The sequence below is a fragment of the Gopherus flavomarginatus genome, chromosome 10 (assembly GCF_025201925.1).
Source record: "Gopherus flavomarginatus isolate rGopFla2 chromosome 10, rGopFla2.mat.asm, whole genome shotgun sequence".
In the NCBI taxonomy this organism is placed as follows: domain Eukaryota; kingdom Metazoa; phylum Chordata; order Testudines; family Testudinidae; genus Gopherus; species Gopherus flavomarginatus.
Genome location: NC_066626.1, coordinates 29,048,374 through 29,074,778, shown reverse-complemented (window position 1 = coordinate 29,074,778; position 26,405 = coordinate 29,048,374). Strand labels below are relative to the sequence as shown.

The window sequence follows — 26,405 nt, the reverse complement described above, 5'->3', positions numbered from 1 at the left end:
CGTGAAGTAAGTGATTCTAAGTTGATCTAAGATACGTCGACTTCAGCTACGCTATTCTCATTGCTGAAGTTGCGTATCGTAAATTGATCCTCTCCCCTCCCCCCAGTGTAGACCAGGCCTAAGTAGATGAAGGCTACAAGATGCACTGGAAGGTTCTGTCTTGGAGACTGTAGTAATCAGCACTTGTGCAATAATGGGTTATAATATGTATTGGGTGGGTGCGGATATTTTTACTGACCTGGGTTAATGTTTATGAGCCCCAGGAAAGATAATTCAGGGCTCCTAGGTACTTGGATATATGAATATCTCAGGTGTCCATTAAAAATTACCTTTATTATTCTAATCTCTGCTCTTTAATGCAAACAAAGCTGCTCCAGTCTTCCATTCAATTGCTATGTAGGCAAGATAAGGACAAAGTGAAGAGGTTCTTTCACCATCTGTTTATTTTTGATACAAGAGGGTCAAAAACACTTCAGCACTGCTGTTTTCCTTTAGGTGGGTTTTGAGGCCATTTAGAATTTAGCAGGTTTTCTTTCTTTGTTGTTTGCCTCCCTTATTAAAATAATAATGCATGCTGATGAAACAATACAATACTGCACACTTGTAATGTGTACAGAGATGTTCACAATGCGTTTATTTCAAACCATGCTGCAGAGCTAATTGATACAGTTATGCTGATACTCTAAAAGAGAGAAAAGAGCAATTAAGAGGTATAGGCAAAGGTTGAAAGATGTGTTTGCGTCTGGGATCTGATATGAGGTGGAGAGTTTATTAAGCTGGGAAAAGCAAGAAGACCATTCCAGGGGGCAAGCTCTACAGAAGAGAAGGCTCTGTGACTAGCAATAGCCAGATTACATGGTGCTAGATGAGCACAAGTAGTAGGGATAGAATGAGAAAGAACTAGATGCTTAGCCTCATTATTATTGCTTTATACCAGCCTGAAGGAATCCCTGAGTGGCACAGAGCCTCTAGGTCATGGAGGGAATGTGAACTGGGAGAAAGAAGGCATGTTTATGACTGCTGGAATGGTCTTTTGGAGCCGTAAACAGATGAGCATACAAGGCCTTGAGGTTGTACTAACTAATGATTGGGTCCTGCTTACTCTTTGGCTGCCCCAGGATCAGGTGGTGTAAAGCGACCTTTGCCCTTCCCCTCTCCTGAGCTGCCCCGAGTGCAATTTGAGCATAGCCCAGAACTAGGGCCAAGAACTGAAATGTAACCTGGAGCAAACATCTCCTCATCACCAATCTCCTTTTTTTTCCGGTGTCAAAGTTGGTTAGGGCCAAGGGAACAAGCAGGAGGGTAATATTAAGCTGTATCTTGAAACAACTGGGAGGCCAGGGGAATTCTTTGAAAATGTGTGTGAGACGGTGCTAGTTCTTTCTATGTGAAAGAAGGTGCAGTATCACTCTGCGTGTGGTGGCATCTGAGAAGGATGCTGCACTTGTTAAGGAGCGATGAGATGAAAGGATGCATGGTGGATACATGTTATTGTGTCAGTTCCTGGGCTAACTGCACCACTCACCCATCCTGGTCTCTCTGAGTGTACCCGCCCCTCTCCCCGCAGGCCTTGAGCCATCACCTCACTCAGGTGGAATATCACAATTCTTCCCTATTTAGCTAGAGCAATGAAAGGCCTTGTGACCCCAAAAACCTCATATTGCCAGCTGGCAAGGAGGTGCAGAGGGGCTACAGGGGTCTCTTGAATCAGCCGCATACATTCTAGTTCACCAAAGAGTGTCACATGAGGGCTCAAATGAAAATCACTATCACACTGATCATCAACATCATTGTGAAATGTATGTACAGATAATGTGTAAGGAGTTAGGTATGTATACTGCAGATATGTTCTTAAAGTCTGTATCAAGGTACTGGTCACCAGAAAAGATGAAAAACGGATTCTCTGTGAGATGAGATATTTATCCGTCCCGTTGTTTATATGTAAATTGAGTACTGACTCATTCACAATGGGCTTCCTATCACCAGTCTGAACTGAACGCAAAGGAAGGATTGTTAAGAAATTAACAAGAAGGAAAAACAGTTGGGGAGAGACCCTTGCCTTGAGGTGCACTAAGGACCAGTGCCAGGGTTTCTCACTCCCTAGGCGCATGGCCATTTCGCTGCCCCCCCCCACGCTGATCCCATGGCTTTGGTGAAGCTGCCGCAGGCATTCCTGCAGAGGGTCCGTTGGTCCGTGGCTGTGGTGGAGCTGCCGCAGGCATTCCTGCGGAGGGTCCGTTGGTCCGTGGCTGTGGTGGAGCTGCCGCAGGCATGCTTGCGGGAGGTCCACCAGAGCCGCGGGAGCAGTCAACCATCCGCAGGCATGACTGTGGCAGCTCCACTGGAGCCGTGGACCAACGGACCCTCCACAGGCATGCCTGCGGCAGGTCAACTGGAACTGCCTGCCGCCGCCGCAGCAAAATGCCACCCCCTCAATAATCCTGGTGCCCTAGGCTATTACCTAGGCTGCCTAAATGGTAGCGTCGGCCCTGGGTGCACTGCAAAGGTTTGCTTGACTATATTTGGGTGGCAGAGAAGATACCTGGGCATCTTTCATTCAGGAAGCAAAAGGAAAGCATTTGGCTTCATGAGAGGCATGTTAGTTAACATTAATCTCTAGAAATCCTGTTATGATTGGTTTTATGTTATTTCCAATATTCTTACTCATTATTACTTGAATCTCTATTCCTTAATAATAATAAATATATTCTTGTTTTCACTATGAATATATCTAAGTGCGAGGGCGTTAAGCAAAGTGATGGCCCTGAATTGAATATTACAAGCTGGTTTGCACTGCTTCGTTGGGAATAGAAGGCCTGGTAATTCTGCATGTGTTCAGTGGATAAAGGAGGTGCATGGATCAGCGTTCACATTTCACTCCCAGTCAGTACCCAGCCCAAGCCAGGGACACTAACTATCCAACCCGTGGACCAAATTCAGTGATGAATCCTCAGAGTCCATAGCAGTTCCACAACTGTCTCAGCTGCATGCAGGCAATGCTGCAGTGCAGAGAATAGTGACCGGGACACATGTGGACGTGGGGTAGAAGAAAGAAAAAGAAGAGTTATAGATGTCAAGGATGACCCCAAAGTTATGTAGTGCTGTAACCTTTAGTGATTTTATTGCAAGTCTCATGGTATTTGGTGTTTTGTTTGTTTTAGATGAGAATCTCAGCTTTTATTATTGGGGGTGTGGCAGGGATGACGACTCCTTGGTGCAGCGTCTCCTACTGGTCGTCCAGGGAATTAGCTTCTTCCAGCCTGGAGTGCCCTCTGCAGGCTGATGTCTCGCCTGCTGCTGGCCCCGTGTCCCTCCTGGACCCTGGTGCCCTTTGCCTAGGGTTTCTGCCCACCGCAGTACCCCCTGACTCTGGGTCTCCGCTCCCAGGGGAACTCTCAACTTCCTATCCTCACCTTGCCTGAGTGGCTACTGCCAGTCTCCATTTACCCCCTGCTCACTGGGGCAAACAGTAGTCTGTAAACCACTCACCATCTGCAAGGGGGTTGGACCAGCTGCCTCTGCCTATTCCTGGGCTGCCCCTCTACAACCCTCATACCCTTTTGGGTCCTTAACTCAGCCTGCAGCCTGGGGTTTTGCTAGGCTGGAGCGCCTCAGCTCCCTCTGCCCTTCCCAGCACTGCTCCACCCTAAGTACCCTCCTCAGCTTCCCAGGCAGCCAGGTCCTTCTCTCTCTAGGGAGTTAGAGAGAGTGTCCTTCGATCTCTGGCCCTCAGCCCTCTTATAGGGCCAGCTATGGCCTGATTGGGGCATGGCCCCCACCTGTGGCTGCTTTCCCCAATCTGCCTAGCATTCTCTGCCACAGCCCTCCGCAGGACTGCTTTAACCTCCTCAGAGGAGGAGCGGGGTGACCACCCCGCTACAGGAGGAATAAAAGGAAGTGTCTCGCCTTCATGGCTTTAGACAAAAGCTTGGAGATACGGAACAAGTACATCCTAAAGCCTCATAAAAAGGCCAATAAAAAGACCCCAAAATGAATTCTTTTAAACCAATCTTGATTTTTTGTTGGACCTGGCTTGTAATTTTGGACTGATTGAAATTGGTAATACCGGCTGTGGGCCTGGAGGCAAGCTAGCATGGATGGCTAAGGGAGCGGGAGGAGGCGGAGCTGTGCTCAAGGATGCTGCTTGCAGAGGAGAAGGTGGCAAGGACAACTTAGGTTTCTAATGTTTTGTGTCCTCCTGCAAGAACAATGTATGTAAATTTCCCGAAAATCCTTTAATGTTTTGTCAGCAGTTCAAAGCCTTGTTGTAACATGGCCTCTTTAAAATAAAGTGCCACATCATGCTAAGTAATGACCAAACACTTGAAGCCTGTTAATAAATATTTGGGGCTAATAGTGTAATATATTTTGTGGTGATTTTCTATGATGTCTCTTAGTTGACAGCTACCCAGGCGCCCATCCTACAAGCTGCTCTTTGTACAGCAGGCCTCCCTGTACCCATAGAAAGACCCACTGGCTTAATTTGGACCCTACATGGGGTTTTGTCCATGTTGCGCTGCCTATAGGAAAATGGCTTTTATTTGTAGCCATGGCTGCTTTTAATGTATCTCTGCTGCTACCCTTGTCTTTCCTGCACTGGTGATTGACTGCCATTTCATTTCCCACACTGTTTTTCCTGGTTCTTTCTAGAGCAAACGAACCAAACTCAGATGAAAGTGATATCACAGCATTCTGGGACAAATTAGTTCAAGTTTTTTTAAAAATTTTCTTTTTAATTTATTTTTAACCAGACCGGAGTCTCCAAAGGCATCAAAAGCAATATAGTTTGCATGTACAGTGCAGCTGTATTTGGAACTGTTTCCCCTTATTAACTGACATAGTCAGACATTTCCCTAAAGGACATTACTATTCCTGTCGGAGTAGCATCACAAGGTACAAAGAGAATTAGGACCTGGGGGAGGAGGGCGGGTTATGGAGTTTTGAAAAAAAAACAAACAGGCACCCCCCCCCCAACCGTTTGCAATTCCTTTACGGTCTTTTCCATTTACTTCTGAAAGGGCTTTTGCAAAAGTAGAACCAGTCAGGGACTGACTTCCCGTGCTGCTGCTGTCAGCTAACAAACTGTAGCAAAATGTTTCAGCCTTTAGGAAAATGGGAACATTCTGCTCCCCATCTCTGAGATTAAAAAAAAGAACAAACTGCTGACCAAGCCTGCAATGCAAGGACTCAAATTATAGTCTTCAGGAGCACAGTGTCTGGTAGGCTAGAGGATTAGTCTGCTTATCTATTTTTCTGGCTTTCTGTTAGAGTTTAGTTAGAATTTCTTACATCTACATCAGCAAGAAGAAACGTCTGTTCCAGGGGTTCGAAAAGGTCAGCAATAGGCCAAAGATATTTAAACATACATTTTTGAGTCTTTGTAATATGTTGAAAACCTGCATACTGGAATCAACTTCTGAAAATAGTTCCCTGGCTTAGAAAAACATACCAGTGGTGCCATCTTTTAACTAAGATTCCATCAGCATTTTTTTCAAAAGCTTGGCGGAATGTGTGCACTTTATTTTGTGGAGGCTGTTCAGTACTTCACGTAAAATCCTCATCTGATGCTGGTCCCTTTGAAGTCAATGACAAAGCTCCCTCTGACGTTTGCAGTGTAGGATCAGCCTGAGCAACTGTGGCATCCAGACACGGCACAGGCATTTTCATGCTTTCCTTGGTTATTCCTCTCTCTGCAAAGTAATGGAGTGATTGAGTCAATTGGCTGCCACACATGCTTTATTTTTCACATCACACATTGCCCTTCACTTCATTTGGAGGATAGAATAGGTATGAGAGTTGATAGTGGGATTTGAACAGATATATCTGTCTTGCTTGTTTCTCATTTCTAAGAGCAAAGGCGAGGGCACACAAACAGTTTGTCTAGTCTGCCAGCCACTGTCTCCAAAAAGCAGTCAATATACATTGCTTCAAAGGAATATGTAACCCCTACCTCGCCCCAATAATGCACATAGTTTGGCAGCATTATACCATTGGGGGAAATTTCTTCCTGATCTCAGCTGGTGATCAGCTCATGCCCTGAAGCATGAGAACTGATTGCCCTGCAATTTTTTTATCTTAGCTAGTGTAACAGCATTCTAGCATTTGCCCACCAGAAAGAATCTGATAGTTGACTGTGCTTTGAAATTTTATTCCTCTGCAGGCAGAAAGAGCCCCTCAGATTAATAGTCTGTCTGAACGCTAAAAAGAAAGATAATTTAAGACATCACATTAAAATGCCATTGCACATCTGAAAAATCCATTAGAACTTTTATAGAGCCTTTTACATTTGTTTTCCCTATTTTACATTTCGTTCTCTGTGCAGGGGGCTCCTGTTGTATAATTTGCCTTTGTAATAAACAGCTTAGTCTTAGTTAGAACTACACTAAAAGGGTTTATTTGCTTTTCAGAGGCAACACACAGCTTTTTCCCTAGAAGAGCAGAGACCTTTTCCTCATGTAACAAGCATTTCCTCCATGCTGCAGCAGTTGTCTTCTATACTGATTGCAGAGGTGCTTGCTCGCTCACTCAGGAGGCCTTCATCCCTGTCCTATGACCTCTTTGTGCCAATCTACTGTGGGAGCTGCCACTGGTTCCCTGACTGGACCCTTTCCAAGGGTGTGGGTGCAGGCTGAATTTGTCTAGATTCACCATCCAGCCACTGAATCGTGTGCTAATAGCAGTCACCGATGGGCCACATGAATGGCTGAATTGTGTGATATCTTTCTAGGATAAACTGAAGAGCCCAGAGGGAGCCAAGGGGAGCCATTAGCCAAAACGTCCAACAGTCGGAGATGGGGTGGGCTCTGAGTCACTACAATGAATACTTTCCCGGGCGTCTGGCTGGTGGGTCTTGCCCCCATGCTCAGGGCCTAACTGATCACCATATTTGGGGCTGGGAAGATCAGATTGGCGGAGGTTTTTTTGCCTGCCTCTGTAGCATGGGGCTAAAGTCACTTGCAGGTTTAAATTAGTGTAAATGGTGGATTGTCTGTAACCTGAAGTCTTTGTCTTTAGATCAGTGGGTCTCAAACTTTTTTTTTTGTGGACCACTTGAAAATTGCTGAGGGTCTTGGTGGACCACTTCCCGATCTTTCCAAATGTTATTTGTACCGTTAGCTAACTATTCCTCTATCCCCTGCCACGGCAGCACCTGAGCTGAGGCTGAGAAGAAGGGCCATCTCTCTCCGGCAGCTGCAGCCCTGGAGCTGGTGAAAGTCATCTCTTTCTCTAGCCACCACAGTCCTGCACATCCCAAATTCCCCCCAGTCCCTCTTCTCACCCCACTGCCCCCTGTCACCTACCCCAATTTCCCCCAAAGGCCACGACCTCACCTTACATGTGCATCTTCTCCAGGGTTCAGGCACCTAATTAGTGGAGCCATGCTTACGTGGCTCCACTAATTAGGTGGGTGGCCCTTCATTCTCTCGTGTGCGGCTGCTCAGGCACGCACCTTAGAGGGAACTATCTGCGGACCACCTGAATGGAGCTTGCGGACTGCTGGTGGTCCACAGCCCACAGTTTGAGAACTTCTCTTTAAATCATGATTTGAGGACTTGAGTAACTCAGCCAGAGGCCATGGCTCTATTACAGGAGTTGGTGGCTGAGGTTCTGTGGCCTGTACTATGCAGGAGGTCAGACTAGACGCTCATGATGGACCCTTCTGGTGTTAGAGCCTGTATCTAAAATCCTGCTCAGCAGGTAACTTATAGTTTCTGACTGCAAGATTTTGAAATACATAATTTAACCCCTTATCTCCCACTGCTCTGGGAGGCTTTCCCATTTTCTCCCCCCCTATTAAAATGACTTTTAAATATCTGCATCATAAATGCCTGCTATGACAGATATATAGCTTGGTGTGCTGGACAGCATATCAATGGTAGACCATAGTCACCTCTGCAGAGCATGAAACTACTTTAGAAGTACAGGAATTCTGACCTCCTTCCATGAGGGCAACAAAAGAATACTGGGTGTTTAAAAAACACCGGGGCCCTTATCCTGCATGACTAGTACTTTGTGTGTGTTACTGAAGCTGTGCTCTTCCAGCCTGTGACAAAGGGGAGACACCACTTTTGGTGCTTCTACGCCACAGTTAACAAAAGAAATACCCCAATCCTGCTTGCTGTACATTCATTTCTTTGTGGATGACACACACACACTTCTGTAATCAGCGAGCAAACCAAAACTCTGTGCGCATCACACACTCTCTCTCTGACTGCTGAGCGAAGCTGGAGTCTAGCAGAGCACTGTAAACCAGGTAGGCTCGTCTCAATGATGCTCCCCCGGCCCCATGCTTGTGTGTCTATTTTAATAACTTTATCCATGTTCCAGGTGCCCTCCTTTAGCTCAGCTTGCTCCCTTTTGCACACCTTGGGCCAGCGAGTTGGGTTCAGGACTGCAAGTTGTCCCCTATGTCGTCCTCATCTTGTCCCTGAAAAACCTTTTCATTTTGTCTCTTGGTTCCCAACAGGATAATTACTTCAAAGAGCAACCTTGTTGCCTGGCATTTCAGTTTATCTCATTACCATTGTGTTTTCCAAGCCAACCATCATTGCCAGAAATTGAATGAAGGTTGCTGGCAGGCTTGACTGTCTCGCATGTTCAGCCTCCGTGCTGGCTGATATTCTAGTTCTTCTTGATTGCAAGCTCTGTCACCAGCTTGTATGAAATGAGTTGTGTGCCTACAGCTATGGCATAGTGGACATGACACACAGGAATGCTGATGTGGTCTCCTCGGTCACCTGTCAGTCAAAGCTAGGGCTAATGAATTTCTGTTAGCACATTGGCTTGCCATAGTTTTGAAAGCAGAAACTAGCTGGCCACCAAATACAACTGTCAAAGCAAAGACAGGATCATAGCTTCAAATAGTTTCTTAGCAATCGGAGTGTTAGCAGGGGTACAGTAAAGTAAATGTACAGACACAGAAACATATGCAAAATCATAAAGGTTATTTGTTGCAGTACAGCCTAGTAATAGGAAGCTCTGAGAAATTACATTTGTTGCCTGTAGGGCCTTTCCTGGGTATTGGAGCAGCCTCAGGAAGCCCTCAAGGCATTCCTAATATAATCTTATTTTCTCTTGCTAATCTAGCGTTTATTGCAAGAAAGTAGGAATGCATTTTGTAAAAAGTTTGCCTCCTGAAATGCTGAGGCAGCAGTAATTTATCATCAAGGTGCATTCATGATGATCACCTTGACTTGCATTTGAAAATTACCCTCCGCATCATAACAGGGCACCAATCTTTTGATTGCTTCTGACAATTAGACATTAGTTTATTGGCCAGGGGGTTTTATATTTTAGTTCTTTTAATATCTCTAAAATTGGACAAAAAATTAAAGAAGTATGAAACCATTAATCAAAGGCAAACAACACCTCTAGGAATGGAAGCCTTGAAGTGGATGCATTCAGTACTGATTTTACATTTATGTTTAGAATAAACTTATCATAAGTGATGGTATGTCTATTGCTAGGCAACAAGTGATGAATTTATAGCTCATATTCAGTTCTTAAAGGTATATTTTCAAAATGTAGTCTTGGAGGGTAGTTGAGCTTAAGTTGGAAACTGTATGGAGTTACATTGTTTAATGGTTAAAAAGGTTTAAATGTGCCTGTACAATACAAAACAGGATCTGGTAGGTCACACAGACATGGGCTATCAGAAGCATTCTAAAAAGCTGAATGCTAGTATTTAAAGTGACTATGTCTTAGTCTCAAAAATAAATTAGCAATACATCAAGTTACTGAATAAATTAACAAATTAAATCAGGTTACTAGAAATGTGGGGTTTTTTTTTTAAGAGCACACTTCTGAGCTGCTTGCATTGCAAATGTAATTATAAGGTCTAGAGTTGGAAGTGACAATTCAAGGTTTCTTTTTTTAAAAATGTTGCTCAGTCGTTGCTCTGTCTAAATGTGATCACTGTCCCATTTTTTTCCTGGCAAATGAAACAACACTATGATGCTTTGAACTATTGCAGCACTAAACCTCGTGGGCCATATTCATCCTTGGTGTAAGCATAGTGAAGTCAATGGTGTTACAGCAAGAATATATTTGGAATCTTGTTTTATGTCATTTTAAAAAAATACTTATCAGAGATGCCTGGAAAATAGTACTTCCCAACTCAAGGGCATCACGGACCTTTATTTTTCTAAATGGAACTTGTCTTTTAATTCTGTTTTCTCCCTCGTCCTTAATTAGTTCTTAATTTGTTTGTTATTGTTACTGTAGGAGTCTTCAGAGGCACTGTTACATATAATCCTGCAAGAGCTTTTTCTTAGCAGGTGGGCAAGTTTGTGATCTTTGTTGAAATCTTTCCTGGTGCAGCTGTGTCAAGTGGTGTGAGCGTTCTGCCTGAATCTTGATAAATTGAGTCAAACCCTGAGGCGGAGATGCTTCTGCAGAAGTGAGCATTGGTGTGTGGGCTGAGATTCCAGACAGAGAGGCTTTTCTGCATATTGATTGTGACCACCTCTGTCCCAGAACTGGTGTAAAGTGACAATAAAAGAAGATACGCTAAGACTCGATGCTACCTCACTGATTTCTCTTCTAATGGGACGCTGACCTGCAAGGCCCTGACAGTGTCTACTCTTGGCAGAGGGATAATAGTCTTCATTTGTTCTGGGTGAAATTCACACGCTGTGCAGAGGCCCAGGGCAAAGCCCTCTATGCCACTTGCGTCTCATGTAAGAATTGCGCTGGGAGTCTGCTGGTGAAGCAGACTCATGAGGTGCCTATGCACTTCAGAAATGCATTTCCTGTCTGGCACCATGTATGACCTGCTCCAAAGTCCATTGAAGTCAATGGAATCTTTCCATTGACGTCAGTGGGCTTTGAATTAGCTCCAATGAGGGCAGGCAGGGGATGGGCCATGGATCTACCTATTTGTTGTTCCAGTGGTTTCTGTATGACAGCAGGGTGGAGCCCTCACAATAGCCCCACACCCTGGTCCTGAGCTGGCAAGCTGGAGTTCACTTATACATAAGTCCAATTGTAGAAAGAATACTGGCCGGGTGGGGCTAAGGGATGGGGAAGAGGTAGAGAAAGAGAGCCATAACTCTGTGACCGGAGCACATCAGCCTGAAAAACCTACATGCCGTTAACACAGCGCCCTCTAAAATTTCCCCTGATTGGCACTACACCACTCACTCACTATCATATGCTCTCCACAAATACAACTGGAAGAACATTTACCTGCTTGGGGGAGGGTTGGGGGGAGGTTCCATAAGGCATTTTAACTCTATTACTTGCAGGTGGTCGGTATAGCTCTTCTAATTAAAATGAAATCATCACAGAACCTCTGAAATGAAGCTTTGGTATAATAGATTCAGAGCGTGATGAAAATGTTTTCATTAAATGGGGAGAGGAGAGACCCTGCCAGGCATGGCATTTTATCTCGGCTCTAATAACATTAATAAACGCTTTAATCTTTGCCACGTTTATGACTTAATAGGAATCCTTAAGAAACGACAGGCTAGTAAAAAACTGCCAGGTTCCGCTAACCTGAAGTATTCATATTCTTCCCATGATTTTAATTAAGTGTCAAATTCCTCTATGAAGGGCCTTCCTATTCGCCCATGTAAATCAGGGCCGTTATGCCAGTATGAGCGACAGAAGAAGCTGCCCTGTTTGGTGGTGACTGTGCCACGGTAGGAGGAGCTTGTCTCACCTATCCTTTGAGGAATAGACTAAATGAGCCACCACAGGCAGACTTTCTCTAGCATGGCAGGGATGCTGTTTCCCATCCTCTGTGTTTCTAAAGGAGAGGCCGAGTCCCATGTCTGGCAGTATCAGAACACGGGCTCAGTTGTGGTAGTCCCCATGTCCTCAGGATCCCTTTATCTCACACGCACCTTGACCCTTTCCCTCTGAACCCAAGGTTAGACCTTACTTCACCGCTACAATGGCAGAGACCTCACTTTTTTCATTTTAGCAGCATGTGTATTTAATGTGATTTACTTAAAGTCTTGTGTGGTATAGTGGGTTTTGGTGTTCTCTGGTTTCAATAAAGTTAATCAACTTCTCCCTTTACAGTTGTTTAACCCATTTTTGGCTAGACGCCTGCTTTGAGGCTGTGGAAGAAGCCAGTGGGGGTGATCTAATACTTAGCTTGCCCGAATGGTGCAGTAGCGCAGCTGGGAGAATAACAAAGGCCGTGTTATGCTAGACCAGTAGCATCAGAAGTGCCTTAGATCAATATTGCCTGAAGGAGTCAGGGGGAGGAAAGGGAGGCACGTTCATATCTTAAACCCATCATGCCTCCTCTGCAAACATGCCATAGCTTGTCTGCCTGTGTGCATCTTCCATGCCCGCCGTTGCAGATCTTCATAGTAGGAACCAGCGTCTCCTTTCTATTGCTTTAACAAGCAGTGAACTAATAAATAGTATTGACATTTTGAGTGTTACCACTGTCCTCTGAGTTAGTACTTATTGAAATGAATGGGGCCATTCATACTTCAGAGCTGTTGCTTCAGCCTCTCTGCAAAATGAGGCAGCAGTTTCTGCATTGGCTATACTTGCTTTATACGTTGAAGGGTTTTCTATACAGCCTAACCAGCTAGAGCTACAGCCAACTGCTGAGAACAAACTGAGAGGGCCACATTAGGCCAGGCCAGTACTTAGCCCCCAGCCGCAGATGTCCAGGTGTTCCACTGACTCACTGCATGGTTTGGGTCAAATTATTTAAATTCCTCAGGTCTAAGTTTCCCTGTGAGTAAAGTGAGACTTGTAATAGTCACACTTACCCTTGGAAAGTGCTCTGAGAGCTTTGAAAGAAGAGTTGTTTTATTGCCTCATTGAGATTAGGTCCACCTGCATAGCATGCCCCACCTGTCCTCTGCTTTTCAGTTAGTCGCTACGCCTTCTTTACGTGAAGAACCTCACCTGACCAGAACCGAGCACCAGCAACTTCCAGTGCAGTCACTGCAGCTGCAGGTGCATAATGTTCCTGACAACAAGGCCAATGCTGTTCTGTAGCTAAGGAGCTGGGTAAAGCTGCATATGGGCTGCAAGGGATGGTGTGCAGTCACATGGCTGAGAGCAAGGGGACCCTGGGCCATTTAGTTTCTCTATTGAAACAAAATGTAAACCTTAACACCTGCAGCTCAGTTAATCTGGCTTTTCAATAGAATGACATTTAAAAAAAACACCTGGTAAAGGAATGCTATTTAGGTTGCAGCACCTGAAAGGTAGGCGCTGCCAGACTTACAGTTGTCCCAGCCCCTATGTGCACTGCATGCAGCAGGGGTCTTGTGGAAATAACGCTATGTTACTGTGTCATTAAAGGCGATTCTATAATGCAGACATAGAAGGAAGCCACATTAAGAGTCCATGGGCATGTGTAAAGCAAGCATTTTTCTAACTTTCAGGTGCTTGACATTTTAATGTAGGTTTTTTTTGCATTAAAATTTTCTAAGTAAAAGAGAAAGTAATATGGTAAAAGCAAATCCTGTTATGTGCAACTAAAACAGCCTCCTGCTCCCAGCAAGCCTGAACCACCTTCAGTGCAGCTACTACTTGAGCTCTAGAACTAACAGTAATAGCCGGTAGCAAGAGAAGGATGTTATATCAGAGGGCGGATGGACTTCTGGGTCCAGGTACTGGATCCTGGAGTGGTCCTGGGGTGGGGGTGGGGAATGGGCTACTCCCATCCCCAGGAACTGTGAGTCCCTGTCCCCTGTGGCACCCCTGGGTGGGTGGGGATGGGCTACTGAGGCCAGTGCTGACCCTATGCAGCTTTCTTTACCCTCCAATCTCTCATTACAGCTGTTATCCCCGGTGTTTCTAGTCCAGCGGGTGTTGTTGTTGCTACTGCTTTGGCAGGGGCATCAGCTTGGCCTTAGAATGTCCATGTATTATTTATCGGGCTATCCACATTTTTGGAATGAAAGCAAGAGATGAGAAACAGCAATTTTTTTAAACAGTTTCTATTTCAGGAAAAAGTGAACGAAATTTCCTGGGAGAAAGAAAAGACACTGCTGTAGCCTGAAAGCGTTCCACCTGTTCAATCTCAGCGCACAGCCGCAACCAACAAAGGTGGGAGCGTTTCTTAAGGAAAAAGTTGCAAGAATATTTTCTAAAGGGTGCAACTAGCTCCCTTTATAATAGAATAAAAACGAAAAAAAATTCAGCCACAGGCTGAATTTTGAAGTCACAATGTTAAAAAAATCTAGCAAAGCATGCCCTCCTGTTCCTAGGAAAATGACTTTTTTTCCCTTCCCAATGTAATTTTGCTCCTGTAAATGAGTTGGAAAAAAATCTGTTGTGCCCATAAAAAAGAAATCAACATAGTACAGATGGTATTTCATACATATTTGTTTCTGTGTCATCTGTGCTGAGCCTAAATATCAGTGCAATAAATTCACTGTTGTAAGTGATAAGCTGAAACATCTTTAGTTGTTTTTCAGTCAAATGACAGTAACAAAATGAAAACTCACCATTAAAAACCCTTTATTTGCATATTTTTGATCCTGTCAAAGACGCCAGCACTAATGTAGCATAAGGAGAATTTTTAATCAGAAACATTACACTTTAAAGCGCTAATAAAGATAAAAGCAAAATAAACACTGGATTTAAAAGGAAGAGAAGAGCAAGACTATTTTATGTCAGTAGTGTAACGAAGGTAGTATCTGGTGACAATTTTTAATAGCACATTAATGCTGAATTACATTGAAATTCCTATAGAAGTAGAGCTGACATCCACCTAAACACCAAATGAATTTCAATGATTGGTATTATCATAATGAACTCCAAATGAATTAATAATGATGGCACACTTAAATTAAAATGTTACTTTCTCTAATCTGTTGTCTTTTTATGCATTACTCAATTCATTGTTATTGAACTATGACCCTCTCCTTCAATTCATCTTTTGCAGTGATATTAAAAAAAATTAAATGTTCTGCTTACATATTATAGAAGGCAGTAGCTGGAATCATCTGTCTGCATAATAGATTTGCGTTGGCATTGCAGAGTTTAGAAGATGGAAAGGCATCTGGATGCTTGATGTATCGCTATAAAAATGACTATTACTAATAATAACCATCGGAATAACAATTTCTATTTGATAGCACCACATGGCCACAGACCTTGGGGCACCTTCAGCAACATTTGATAAACTAAATGACACAATTTCTGACATGCGCAATGTGTCCGCCCACTCCCCTGATAAATCCCACTGAGAAATGTGAACAAGGCCCAAACCAGCAAAAGACCAGCACATCACCCAATTCAGAAAACAATGTAGGACGTCATTGTGCCTGCCTAGGAGGTGTCAGAGCAGTACAACAAAGCCTCTGTACGAATGCCTCCCCTCCAACGTCTGCACTATGTCCTAACCCTTTTATAGGCAAGTGTAACAGTGACAGACCCCGGTTGTTGGCTGGCGGGCTCAAACCAGGGACTTCTGGCGCTTAATGCATATGCCTCTACTACATGAGCTAAAAGCCAAGTGCCTGTGAGCTAAGGCTGTAGAGGACACTCATTTTCTTTCTATGTGGGCTCGGTGCCACTAGATGGGACAGAACACAACACCCAGAAGGTGTGTGGGTTACCCAAGCTATTGTCTTGAAATCAATGGGCACGACTGCCTGAGGTGCTAGGAAATTGTAGGCAATGCATCCCCTCAGGTGGGGTGAGTGGCTTGGGGAGCTGAAGGACAGGGAAGCGTTTTCATTGGTGAGGCCCTCTCATGCTAGGGATACAGGTGAAAGGACTTCCCAGATCCAAGAATGTGGTAGGATCCTCAGTTCATGTCTACGCCCAGTTCATAATGCAGCAGATGGCATTCGGGTAAACAGGCCCACTGTTATCTTGGGCTCTTACTAAGAGTGAGGGCTTGAGGGGGCCCTTGCTCACAGATTGGCAGACAACAGGCTTTGGGGAGCATGAGTAGCACTCACTCCTGCAGGCCCGCTAAACATCATTAGTATATGAAGTATAGAATTGTGCATGCAGTATGGTAACCACGTCAGCAAGCACTGGCTATTGTTAGGTGCGTCTAGCAAGTCTGCTAGCAGAGTTCATTTCTTAGAAAGCTGATAGACTTGTAATCCACCACAAAATGTAGTACAAAAAAACCAGGGTAAACACTAGTTTTTCCTTCACAGCTAGATTATAGTGCTGCCAAGATGCTAACACTGCACATTTTCCATGAGTGAGGTGGAAAAGCCCAGTATGCAGACAATTTGTATGTGACGAAAGGCATCTGAGGCCACATACCAAGGTAGGCAAATACTACATTATAGTGCTGGCCAATTCACCTGCCTGGTACTAAAGCATCCCATGTTCATTTACAATTAACCTTTCTAGCTGCAGAGTTGCTGGTATTGATTTTTTTGCATTGCGTGTGCCCAAAAGCCCCAGTCGGGATTGAGGCCCCATTATGCTGTATTGTACAAACACACAAGAAGCTATGGGCCCTGCCACCAAGCCCTTAAAAATGTGATTGAAAACAATATTCATCAAACGAGTGGCCCAAAGAGGCTGATGGAGAAGGTAAGGACGAAGCAGGGCTATAGTGCACATAATCACATAAATTAGTGTAATCTCTTTGGGGTTTAGTGAGAGTATGGCCACTTTTAATATTTTTCCAGAGGGGGGGAAGTGCTGATTGTTCCAGAAGGAGGAAGTGCTGTTTGGGGAGCAGAGAGAGGGAGAGGAGAGAGCAACAGGATGTGTGTGTCTGGAGCTCCAGCTGGAAGTGGTGAAGCAAGCAGGCCCTCACAGACTGAAGCCGGCACAAACCTGCCTGAAGCCGGGGAGGGCCAGAACGGCCGATTGGGGACACTCCAGGACAGGAGCCTGGGTGGCCCGAGAAGGACAAACTGGAGGTGGACCCAGTATCACGGCTGCCAGGGCTGCATGGGGCTGTGAGTACTGGGGCTGGTGACTTTGCATTGGGATTAAGGAGGGAGGCTCTTAAGTGGGGAGGTTGTCGCTTCATGTCGCTTTGCAGAGAGCGATGGAAGAGGGCACCGAGCAGTTTGTTGGGGAAAGTTCACTGATGCCATAGATGACCAGGACTCACCGTTGGACTGGAACTTTGCCCAGGACTGTTGAACTCTGTGTGCAGCCTTTTTTCCTCCTTTCTTCCCTCTGTGTGTTCACTCTTTGGAACAGGTGCCCTGGGGTGGACGGGACAGGGCCGCCCAGAGGATTCCGGCTGCCTGGGGCCGTCGGCAGCAGGCGGCTCCGGTGGACCTCTTGCAGGCGTGCCTGCGGAGGGTCCACTGGTCCCGCGGCTCCGGTGGAGCAGCCGCAGGCTTGCCTGCGGGAGGTCTACCAGAGCCGCGGGACCGGCAAGCGGCAGGGTGCCCCCTGCGTGGCGAAATGTCTAGAGCTGACCCTGTTTGGCGGCGGGGGGCCCCCACTGCGGGTCTTCGGGGCACTTCGGCAGTGGGTCCCGGAACGGAAGGGCCCCCCGCCACCGAATTACCGCAGAAGACTGGGTTGCACTTCAGGGGCAGGTCCTACTTTGGTGGTAATTCACTGGTGGGGGGTCCTTCCGCCCTGGAGCGGAAGGACCCCCCCGCTGGCAAAGACCGGGAGCGGAAGAAGCTCCAGGGCCTGGCCCCGCAAGAGTTTTCCGGGCTCCCTGGAGTGAGTGAAGGACCCCGCTCCAGGGGCCCCGAAAAACTCGTGGGGGCCCCTGCGGAGCCCGGGGTCTGGGGCAAATTGCCCCTATTGCCCCCTCCTCTGGGCGGCCCTGGGACGAGATGTTCCCTGCTGCATTTCTGCACGCACTGTCTCTTGGCCAGCGCTGCCTGCAGCACAGACTCAATCCTGACCACGAGGGTGCTAAAGCTACATTAGCTATGCCCCTGCTCTTGTTGAAGTCAATGGCATTGACATCTGTGATTCCAGCTCAGGTTCCATAGGCACAACCTGATGGTTTCAAATTGGTTAAAAATTTTTAAAATATAACTAGAACCAGCTCCCCCCCATGTCTGCTCAACCTAGCCTTGATTGCTTGGCTGAGTTCTTGCCGCAACGTGGCAGAAGTAGGACAGTGAGGCACGAGCTGTTTTACATTTCATTGCAGACCACTGGCCCAAAGGTGAGCAAGCAGCCAGTATAGCAGTGGCTCTCCACTACCCATTTGTGACTACTGCCACCTATAGCTCAAAGTTCAATACTTCATTAGGAAAAAAAGCAAACCAACCCTTTCATGCAGTGCAGTTGCAGTGTGATACGTACATAAAAACGATGCAGGGTAAGCTTAGCGCACAGCTCATGATATCATCATTGCCACCGGCATCACTCGGCTAATGTGGCTGAGCTGGAACAACTGAACACAACAAACCCGTCCCTGTTTTTGCAAGGACACCCATGACTGCAGTTTGCTAGTCCATTTCCCCAGCTGCATTTACAGGCCCATTAGACCAACCTGCTTCCCAAAGCCATTCATTCATTCCTTAGTAAATGGTAGAATCCGCCCAGCCATGTGGTACAGTGAAAATGAACCTAGCACATGTAACGCTATTAAGCATGAACTTGCAAGCACAGACTAGCAACGTAAGCAACAAAAATGGGTTTAAGCTTCTGTGATGTCATGCAGAGGCTCCATGTAGCACATTTTGTGTCTGTCAGCCACCGAATCAGTGCCCTGTGAACACTAACCATTTTTATTAACCATTAAACAAATGTCCCTTTTATCTGAAAATGTAAAACATGCAGTGAGCACTAGGCGTGAGTCTTGAATTCAGGTCACATTAAACTGCTGGTGTTCACCTCTCAGCTCTTCCATATTCAGTTGAAAGCATCGTGCCGTAAAACTCAACGGTGCCCCTGTTCCACAGCGGAAGGTAATGTTCCATCATGTCCATTTGCATTTAGAAGCAGGAATTTATACTGAGTAATTACACTTCATTTATGAGTGACCTGATGTAAAGCAAGCCTCTTTCAAAGCTCCTCTCACAGTGTTTTTATGAGGTGTTACTACATTTTGCTAACATTTCCCATCTTTTAATCGGTCTTGTTTCATGTTTGGGTGGTGAAAGGTTAAAGTGTTTTGACCTGAGAAAATGAGGCATAGGGTGGCTTTAGCTAGCGTTGCTTCTGTACTTGTTGGGTCTGGTCATTTGTTTTAATGAAATGCAGTTTTTTTCCCCTTGCACACTCGGGGTTTCTGGCTTGTCATTTCCATAAGTACTTAATGACTTCACCTACCACCCAGAAAAAGGTCAGAGCTAAGCTATATTTGGAGGGGGTGGGGGTAGAGAATGGAAGGAAAAACAACAAGTAAAAGCTAATGCCAAGGCCTTATATAGGGTTTAAGCATCAAAATGCTCATGGGTTTCCTAAACTGCTCTATGCAGTACAGCCTTTTTATTTTCCCACTATGGTTACTGCCATCTATTTAGCATTATAAAACAGATTCCTAACATGCCTTTTAGTATGCAGTCTTGGCTGCTTCTGTGTGAGACTGCAGCGTAGCTTACTGCTTTGTGGCTCACAGTCAGTATTGTAAAAATCCATTTAAAAAAATGGTTGTCGAATGGATTTTTGTTTTCATCAGCCCTCCAGCTGTGACAAAACTGTTAATTAAACTGAGTCCACATTAAACCAAACACACCTAATGCAATACACACTTTAGTTCAAAATGTCAGGTTTGCAGCTTTAAGACTCAGCTCCCACTGTATCAAATTGAAAAGCTATGACTGTCCTGGAGCATCCTACCCTTGGATGGTCTTAAAGGCTTTTCAGTGAAATGAGGCTGCAGGTCATAACTTAACAGTAAATACACCATAATGACCATCATTTATATGATGGTGCACATAATGAAATATCAGGGTGTGTGTTACATAGAGCATGATTTAACAGGCCCTAGACCTTCGGGGTAGCCCCTTCATATTGATCAGCTAAATATCAAAACATGCTTTTAAAAGATGCAGAACATCCCGAGTTCCTACTGACGCCTGCTGGAATGCTCAATGCCTCAGAAAATCAAGTCCTTACTGTTTTCAGTTATTTTACAACACACAGATCCTAACAGGGACCCATCTCCTGGATGTGCACATGGGTAGGGGGTGCTAGTGGGGAACCACATCCACAAATAAATGAAAGTCCAATACAAGGAGTTCACTTTGATGTGTGGTAATGAACATCACTTTTAATTCTATGATTATAATGCCTAATCTAAAGCTGCATGTATAATCGGGGGTGAAAAATGAGGGTGTAGAGATGTGTCTGATGTAGGATGAGAGACAAGATAGCCTTTAACCATTTTGCTTTCAAAGAAGCGTTGGAAAAACGCTTTGAAGATGACATTTTCAGAGCTGCGTCTGGAAAACAGGAGGCAGCGCTCTACGCCACTCGCCGGTGATCTACACCATTCACTCAGCCCCTGATCCAGAGGTTCCACGGTGGCTGGTATACAGTACTATGCATCTGGATCTTTGCTGCAAAGTGCTCCAACTTGTGCAGCTGCATTATGCACTGCCCAGCTCTAGACATCTGTGATTCAGATAACAGGATTCCTTCCTATAGATGGAAGGAGAATAGCTTACAAAACACTCTGTCGCTACAGTATGTTTTTATTGGCCATAATGGAGTTATCAGTCATGTAGTAGACAAGCTAAGCAAAATACTGGCTAAAAGTAAATGTCCTTGTCCCTCCCTCATATAGTCAGATGATGTTAATTAGACTGGGGAGATAATTGTATGTAAATTACATATTACTACAACTAGGTGCAAGTGAGCATTCATGCACCTCTTCGTTAAAAAGAAATAAACATCTTCCCAAAAAAGCTGCACAGTGAAAATGTCTGTTGCGTGGGGTGGCCGGGGTGGGGGAAAGGAGAAGTGTCACTAACTGTTTACAAGATTTCAAACCTAGCCTTAACTTAATTATAAATCCCACTTCTTTTCCCTGCGCTATAATGCACAAGCACTTGAACGAGTTTGCTCTGTTTCATGCAGTGGAAGGGACTAATGGGATGATCATTTGTGTGTCCCCTCCTATTTCTTTCTTAACTTGAATGTCTAAGAAAGGTGTTTTTTCCTCTCACCCCCAGTCTTATCCAACCTAAACAATACTTCTGAATAGTCTGCTCTGCGTGGCAGCTTTGAGCCGTACGTGTCCAATACTGAATTTGTTGTCCCGGAACACTGGCTAGCAGAGCTCCTAGTTTACTAATGCACTTTGCCATCATATTGCAAGTCTATAACTCTCACGTTGCTACCTTGGCTCCACGGCCCATTCACATCAAACCCCATTCAGATTGCTCTTGTAATAGCAGTATTTGGCTGCCAAGAACGGCGTTATAAGGAGGGTGGAGCTGTTCTTGCACCCAACAGTCTCAGACAATGCCTCTGTCTTGTCACGCTTCCTACATAACCTGTACGTAGTGTTAGCCTTATTATTTGCATTGGAGACGCACGCAGAGTCTTCAGCCAAGAGCAGGCCCCATTGTGCTAATCACTGTACAACCACCTGTTTTACAGATGGAAAACTGAAGTGCAGTGAAATTGAGTCACTTGCCCAAGGTCACAAGGGAAGCCAGCGGCAGGGCTGGGAGTTGAAACCCAATCTTTTGACTCCCCTACTGATGCCTTAACCCCAACACTATCCTTCTGCTCTCTCCTGGTTACAGTGAGAGTGGAGCTGCTCTTCCTCACAAACAGCTTTATATGTTGCTTATGTCCTATCATGCGTCCTGCATAAAAAATATGTGATGTTAGCCAGCCTCTTCTATTGAGGCATCACAGCTGTGTGGAAGCGTCCTGTGAAAAATGCCAAATGCAGTATTTAAAAATGTAAGCAGTGAGCACTGCACGTATTTGCATTCTTAATGTGTCTAAGGAGTTAGATGGCGGAGCCAGTGGGCAAGCTGCAAAATGCCAAACAAACTCATTTACATTACTCCCAGCTCAGGACGGAGCATCACTCACGTACACGATACAAAACACACCGGATGCCAGCACCACCTCTTCTAATCTCGTTAAGTTAAATCTGCCCAAAAAATTCCCATCTCTCTGCTCAAAATATTCAGCTAATAAGCTTTATTTGAGAGCAACTTAGGAAAAAATAAAAAGCCACTGAGCGCGCTACAGGTACTAGCTAAGGTTTGGGGAGAAAGCTCCATCACCTTAAGCAAGCTGCAGGTGGAACGAAAGAAAAAGGCAAACACAGAGACCAATATTTTCAGACTTTCACACCTTAAGTTAGGTACCTCTAGGGAGCCTATCAAAGGCCCAAGGGTACTTTCACTTTCAGTGGGAGCTGGGCACCCAAGTGCTCTGTGCATATTTTACCTTTCTCCCCCTCAACTCCATATTTAGGAGCCTAAATAAGTGGCCTGATTTTCAGTAGTGCTGAGCACCTGCAGCAGGAACTGACGTCACCAGGAGCTGCAGGTGCCCAGCCACTTATTTAGTTGCCTAAATATGGATTTAGATGCCTAACTTTAGGCAGACAAGTTTGAAAATATTGGGCTTAAGGTACATTTATAGCATGCAAATGTATTATATAGCTATATCGATTTATAAACAGATGTGGGTGCTCTAGTACTTTTTATGTGTGCATTAGTCAGTACTCCAGATCCAACTGGTCCCAGACTTTTTGTTGGTGATGAAAGGCTGGAGGGTTGAAATTTGAACTCTGGATAAAAATCAACCCCCTAGATTGGAGCACTACAAACTGATGAGGTCTCTGCCCTCCAGATTTAGGTGGTTGCTTGAATTTCTCTCTAATGCATTGGCTTTTAGGCTCTTCTGAAGTGTTCGTTGCCATACCTGTAGTATCTAGCTGTTGGGCAAAGCTTAGGAAGGATGTTATAAACCTACTTAACTCTACAGGAATACTAGTTCAACTAAGGAAACTTTTGAAAGTTCCCTTCTATGATTTGCTGTGGCTGCCAAGATACTTGATTAAAGCCTGATACTGTGCTTTAGATGCTTCTACTGTGGGGAACACACGCTATATTGTCTGCTCTTGATCCTTCAAGTGGAAGAACTATTCTGCTGGAATAATGGCTGTCATTGGGGCAAAGGAAAATGTATTTTATGCTGGATTTATTTTCCCATTTTTGAGCACAGACGCATTCCAGGTGCTACCGATGGCAGGGACACACCTGCTCACCATCATGCTGCTATTCATGCTGAATCAAATTGGTTACTTTTTTTCTAACTGGAAAATAATCTCTGACAGAAACAGAAATGGAAGATCAGTTGTGAGCAAGGATGTACCAAAACTCAACCCCCACAACTTTTTGAAGCAGATGGCTTCTCAGAGGACAGCAGCTCAGCAACAAACTGCCAGTCATTTACTCTGAGAAACACTACTTCGTAATCTGCCCCACTGACTGTGACAATAACGGAGACCACAGTACTTGCACACACCCTTCCATCAGCAGTGACCAAGCAACTGCAGACACCTGTTGCCAATCTGTTTTATTAATTAACCAGACACAATCCCAGGTCCTGTGCCCAACACACGATGAATTTATTTAAAAAGGTTTAGGAAAAACAATAGAAAAGAAATGATAACTTGTGACTATGCCTATGTGGCCATAGAAATAATCAACTCTAATGGCCTGTCCCTGAATCCCGTTACTAACAGGTCTGGTGTTTGTTAGTATGAGGAGTCACACTAAAGTAAAGGATGAGAAACTGTAGGCTTGCACCTTAATACCCATAGTACCTCTACTAATGTATAGAACAGGGAATTTCATGTAAGCCAGTGGAGTTAACAAGGCTGAAAATGATTCAATATGCCCTCTGTCATGGTGAAACAGTTCTTAATCTTTGTCAGGGTGTTTTCCTCTAGGCCAACGCTAAGTTCATTTGGAGGGGAGCACTATAATGATCTTATTTTGCAATTTCTTCAGGGTCTGATTCTCACACCCTTACTTACAGTGAACAGTACTTAACTTCAGTGATCAATGGGACAGTACATGGGGAGTAAAACGCTACTGAACACAAGTAAGGGTATAAGATTTTGACCTTTAAATATAACCTTTTTGTCTTCACAGTCTGTAAAATCCCGCACTTTGAAAACAAAGCAGAATAATGTTGGCTTCTGAACGAGTAAGTCTCAGAGGCTCTAAAGCTTCCATGGGAATAACTTAATATCTTGTCCATCATACGGATGTGCAACTGAATGCATTTTCCTGAGGTATAATCATACTCTGAGTTCCATTACACGTAATGGAGTGGGATCATCCATAAAGTTATTCATGAGATATTTCGTTAGTGGTTTTCACCTTCTGCTTGAAGAAAAATACATTATATCAACATGTTCATGAGGCACAAACAGCTCTGGCATTCAGCTATGATTATGTTATTAACTTTTTTTTGCTAATAATTTTCACTCATCAAAAAGAAGCAATTTTTCACTCACCCCGGTGACCAAGAGTTGAAGATTGCTGCATTCCAGACCAATGCATATGCTTTAGGTTCACCTTGACAGTTACTTTATTCCTTTCCAAATAGAAACATTATCCTCCCCGCCCTTCTGTAACGGTTATACAGAATTTCCATTTCCCCGTCAGTTCTGATTTAATTTTGAAGGCAAAGACTCCTATTCTTTGGGGGTGGGGTGGGGGAGTGAAGATGGAAGCAGGAGTGAAAGTAACTTAAAGGACTTACAGGGACGCAGGGCAGCTGGGGACCTGGGCAACGTGGTGGAAGGGGGGCTCTGTCGGTGATTTAAAGGGCCTGGGGCTCCGGACACTGCTGGGAGTCCTGGGCCCTTTTAAATCACTGGGCCCTGTGGAAGCTTCCCTTTTTGCCCCTTCCTCCCCCTTCAGTGACCCTGCCAGTACGGTGGTTAAAGTGCTGCTGCGGCAGCCCTCTAACATCGGCTGTGTACCGGCGGCCACTTTCTTACCGGTACTCCGTACCGGCCTGTACCAGCTTACTTTCACCTCTGGATGGAGGAGAAGGATAAGGCTCATGAAGTGTATTTGACTCCAGGATCTGAAATATTTTATGCCTACTCAGAATAGACTAAGCTATTCTTCATCTTTCCTAGAATCATAATTTTCCTTGATATCGGACTTACTTAAAACTCTACCCAGTGAATCCAGCAGAGGCTAATATTGTGCCACTAGAATTGGAATATGAAAAGATATTCGTTGGTGTCCATTGATAAGATCCAGAGATTATACACAGTTATAAGATACAGCAAATTTAAGGCCATGTTTTTTCTCATCACTGAGTATTTATTATATATAACAAATACATGAAAAAGAAAAAACTATATTGTGTGATATAAATAGTTTATTTACATTACAGAAAAACATCAAGACAATGTATACTATTTCAAATATATCCATACATAATCAAATATAGCTGTAAGTACATGTTTTCATTGGTGTAGATTACCACAAATGCAAGGCAACATGTGTAGATCTTGTTTAAATCTTTTGTCTATAATACTGTATTTTGTAGTCCAAGCTCTCTGCAGTTAGATTTGCCATTGTGGAAACATGCACTCTTTAAATTAACCTGGTCGATGCTCTTGTTGTGTTGTCTGAACTGTAGTGCCCTGTGTTTTGCTTCTGTCTGTGGATTCTGTTGCTCCTGGGACATTTTCTGGAAGAAATGTGGGGAAAACACACAAATCATAGCGAGGCATTTGCTTAACAAAAGGGCTTGGGTGATAATGTGAGGATGGGAAGCCGAAGAGGAAACAGATCTTCCTCCCAGTCATTAGATTTCCTCCCAAACAATGTGGCAAAGAGAACAATTGGGCCATGCTCTCTGCATTCCTGTGAAAAACTTCAGCCTCAGTACAAAAAACTAAATTAAGAGAAAACTAAGGCTGCACAGTTAAGCACTCATAAGTAAGGCTAAGTTTTTGTCATGGATATTTTTAGTAAAAGTCCTGGACCGGTTGCAGGCAATAAACAAAAATTCATGGAAGCCCGTGACCTGTCCCTGACTTTCACTAAAAATATCCCTGACAAAATGAGGAGGTGGGTCCAGCACCCACTGCTGCTGGGGCTCCTGGGTCCCCCACCGATGTGATCAATGGGAGCTCTGGGGGTCCCCTGCTGCTGTGGGGAATGGGATCTGTGGAGTCCCGTCACCCCTGGGGTGGTTGGGCAGCTGCGGGGAGTCCCCTGCTGTCTGCTGTGGCTGGGCAGCTCCTGGGAGTCCCCGTTGCCCCCAGTTGGACAGCTGCAGGGTGCCCCCACCTGGGGGCAGAAAAGTCCTGGAGGTCAGCTGAAGTCACGGATTCCGTGACTTCTGTGACATAATTGTAGGCTTACTCATAAGACAAGTGATGTCAAAGTTAAGGTTGCAAGTACAACTTTAAGTCTGCCCCTTTGTAATAAGCATGTACTACACAATACATTTCCTAATTGAACTGTCACATATATTATTTCTTAACTAATATAACTATTTTCAGGAAACAGTAGGAGGAGCTAGACTAGGAAAGATCCCATACTCATTTACTAGATACC

General features: G+C 44.7%; 2 protein-coding genes across 2 annotated transcripts in view; both read right to left on the bottom strand.

Annotated features, from left to right (window-relative positions):
* The window catches only part of CAVIN2 (caveolae associated protein 2), a 259,422-nt gene that overhangs the window by 53,702 nt on the left and 179,315 nt on the right, over positions 1-26,405 (bottom strand). The window lies entirely within an intron of this gene.
* The window catches only part of TMEFF2 (transmembrane protein with EGF like and two follistatin like domains 2), a 180,044-nt gene continuing 178,844 nt past the window's right edge, over positions 25,206-26,405 (bottom strand). Inside the window, exon 10 of the mRNA XM_050969526.1 lies at positions 25,206-25,530. Within this exon, the coding sequence (XP_050825483.1) occupies positions 25,434-25,530 (97 nt within the window). The 3' untranslated portion in view covers positions 25,206-25,433. The remainder of the gene's footprint in view (positions 25,531-26,405) is intronic.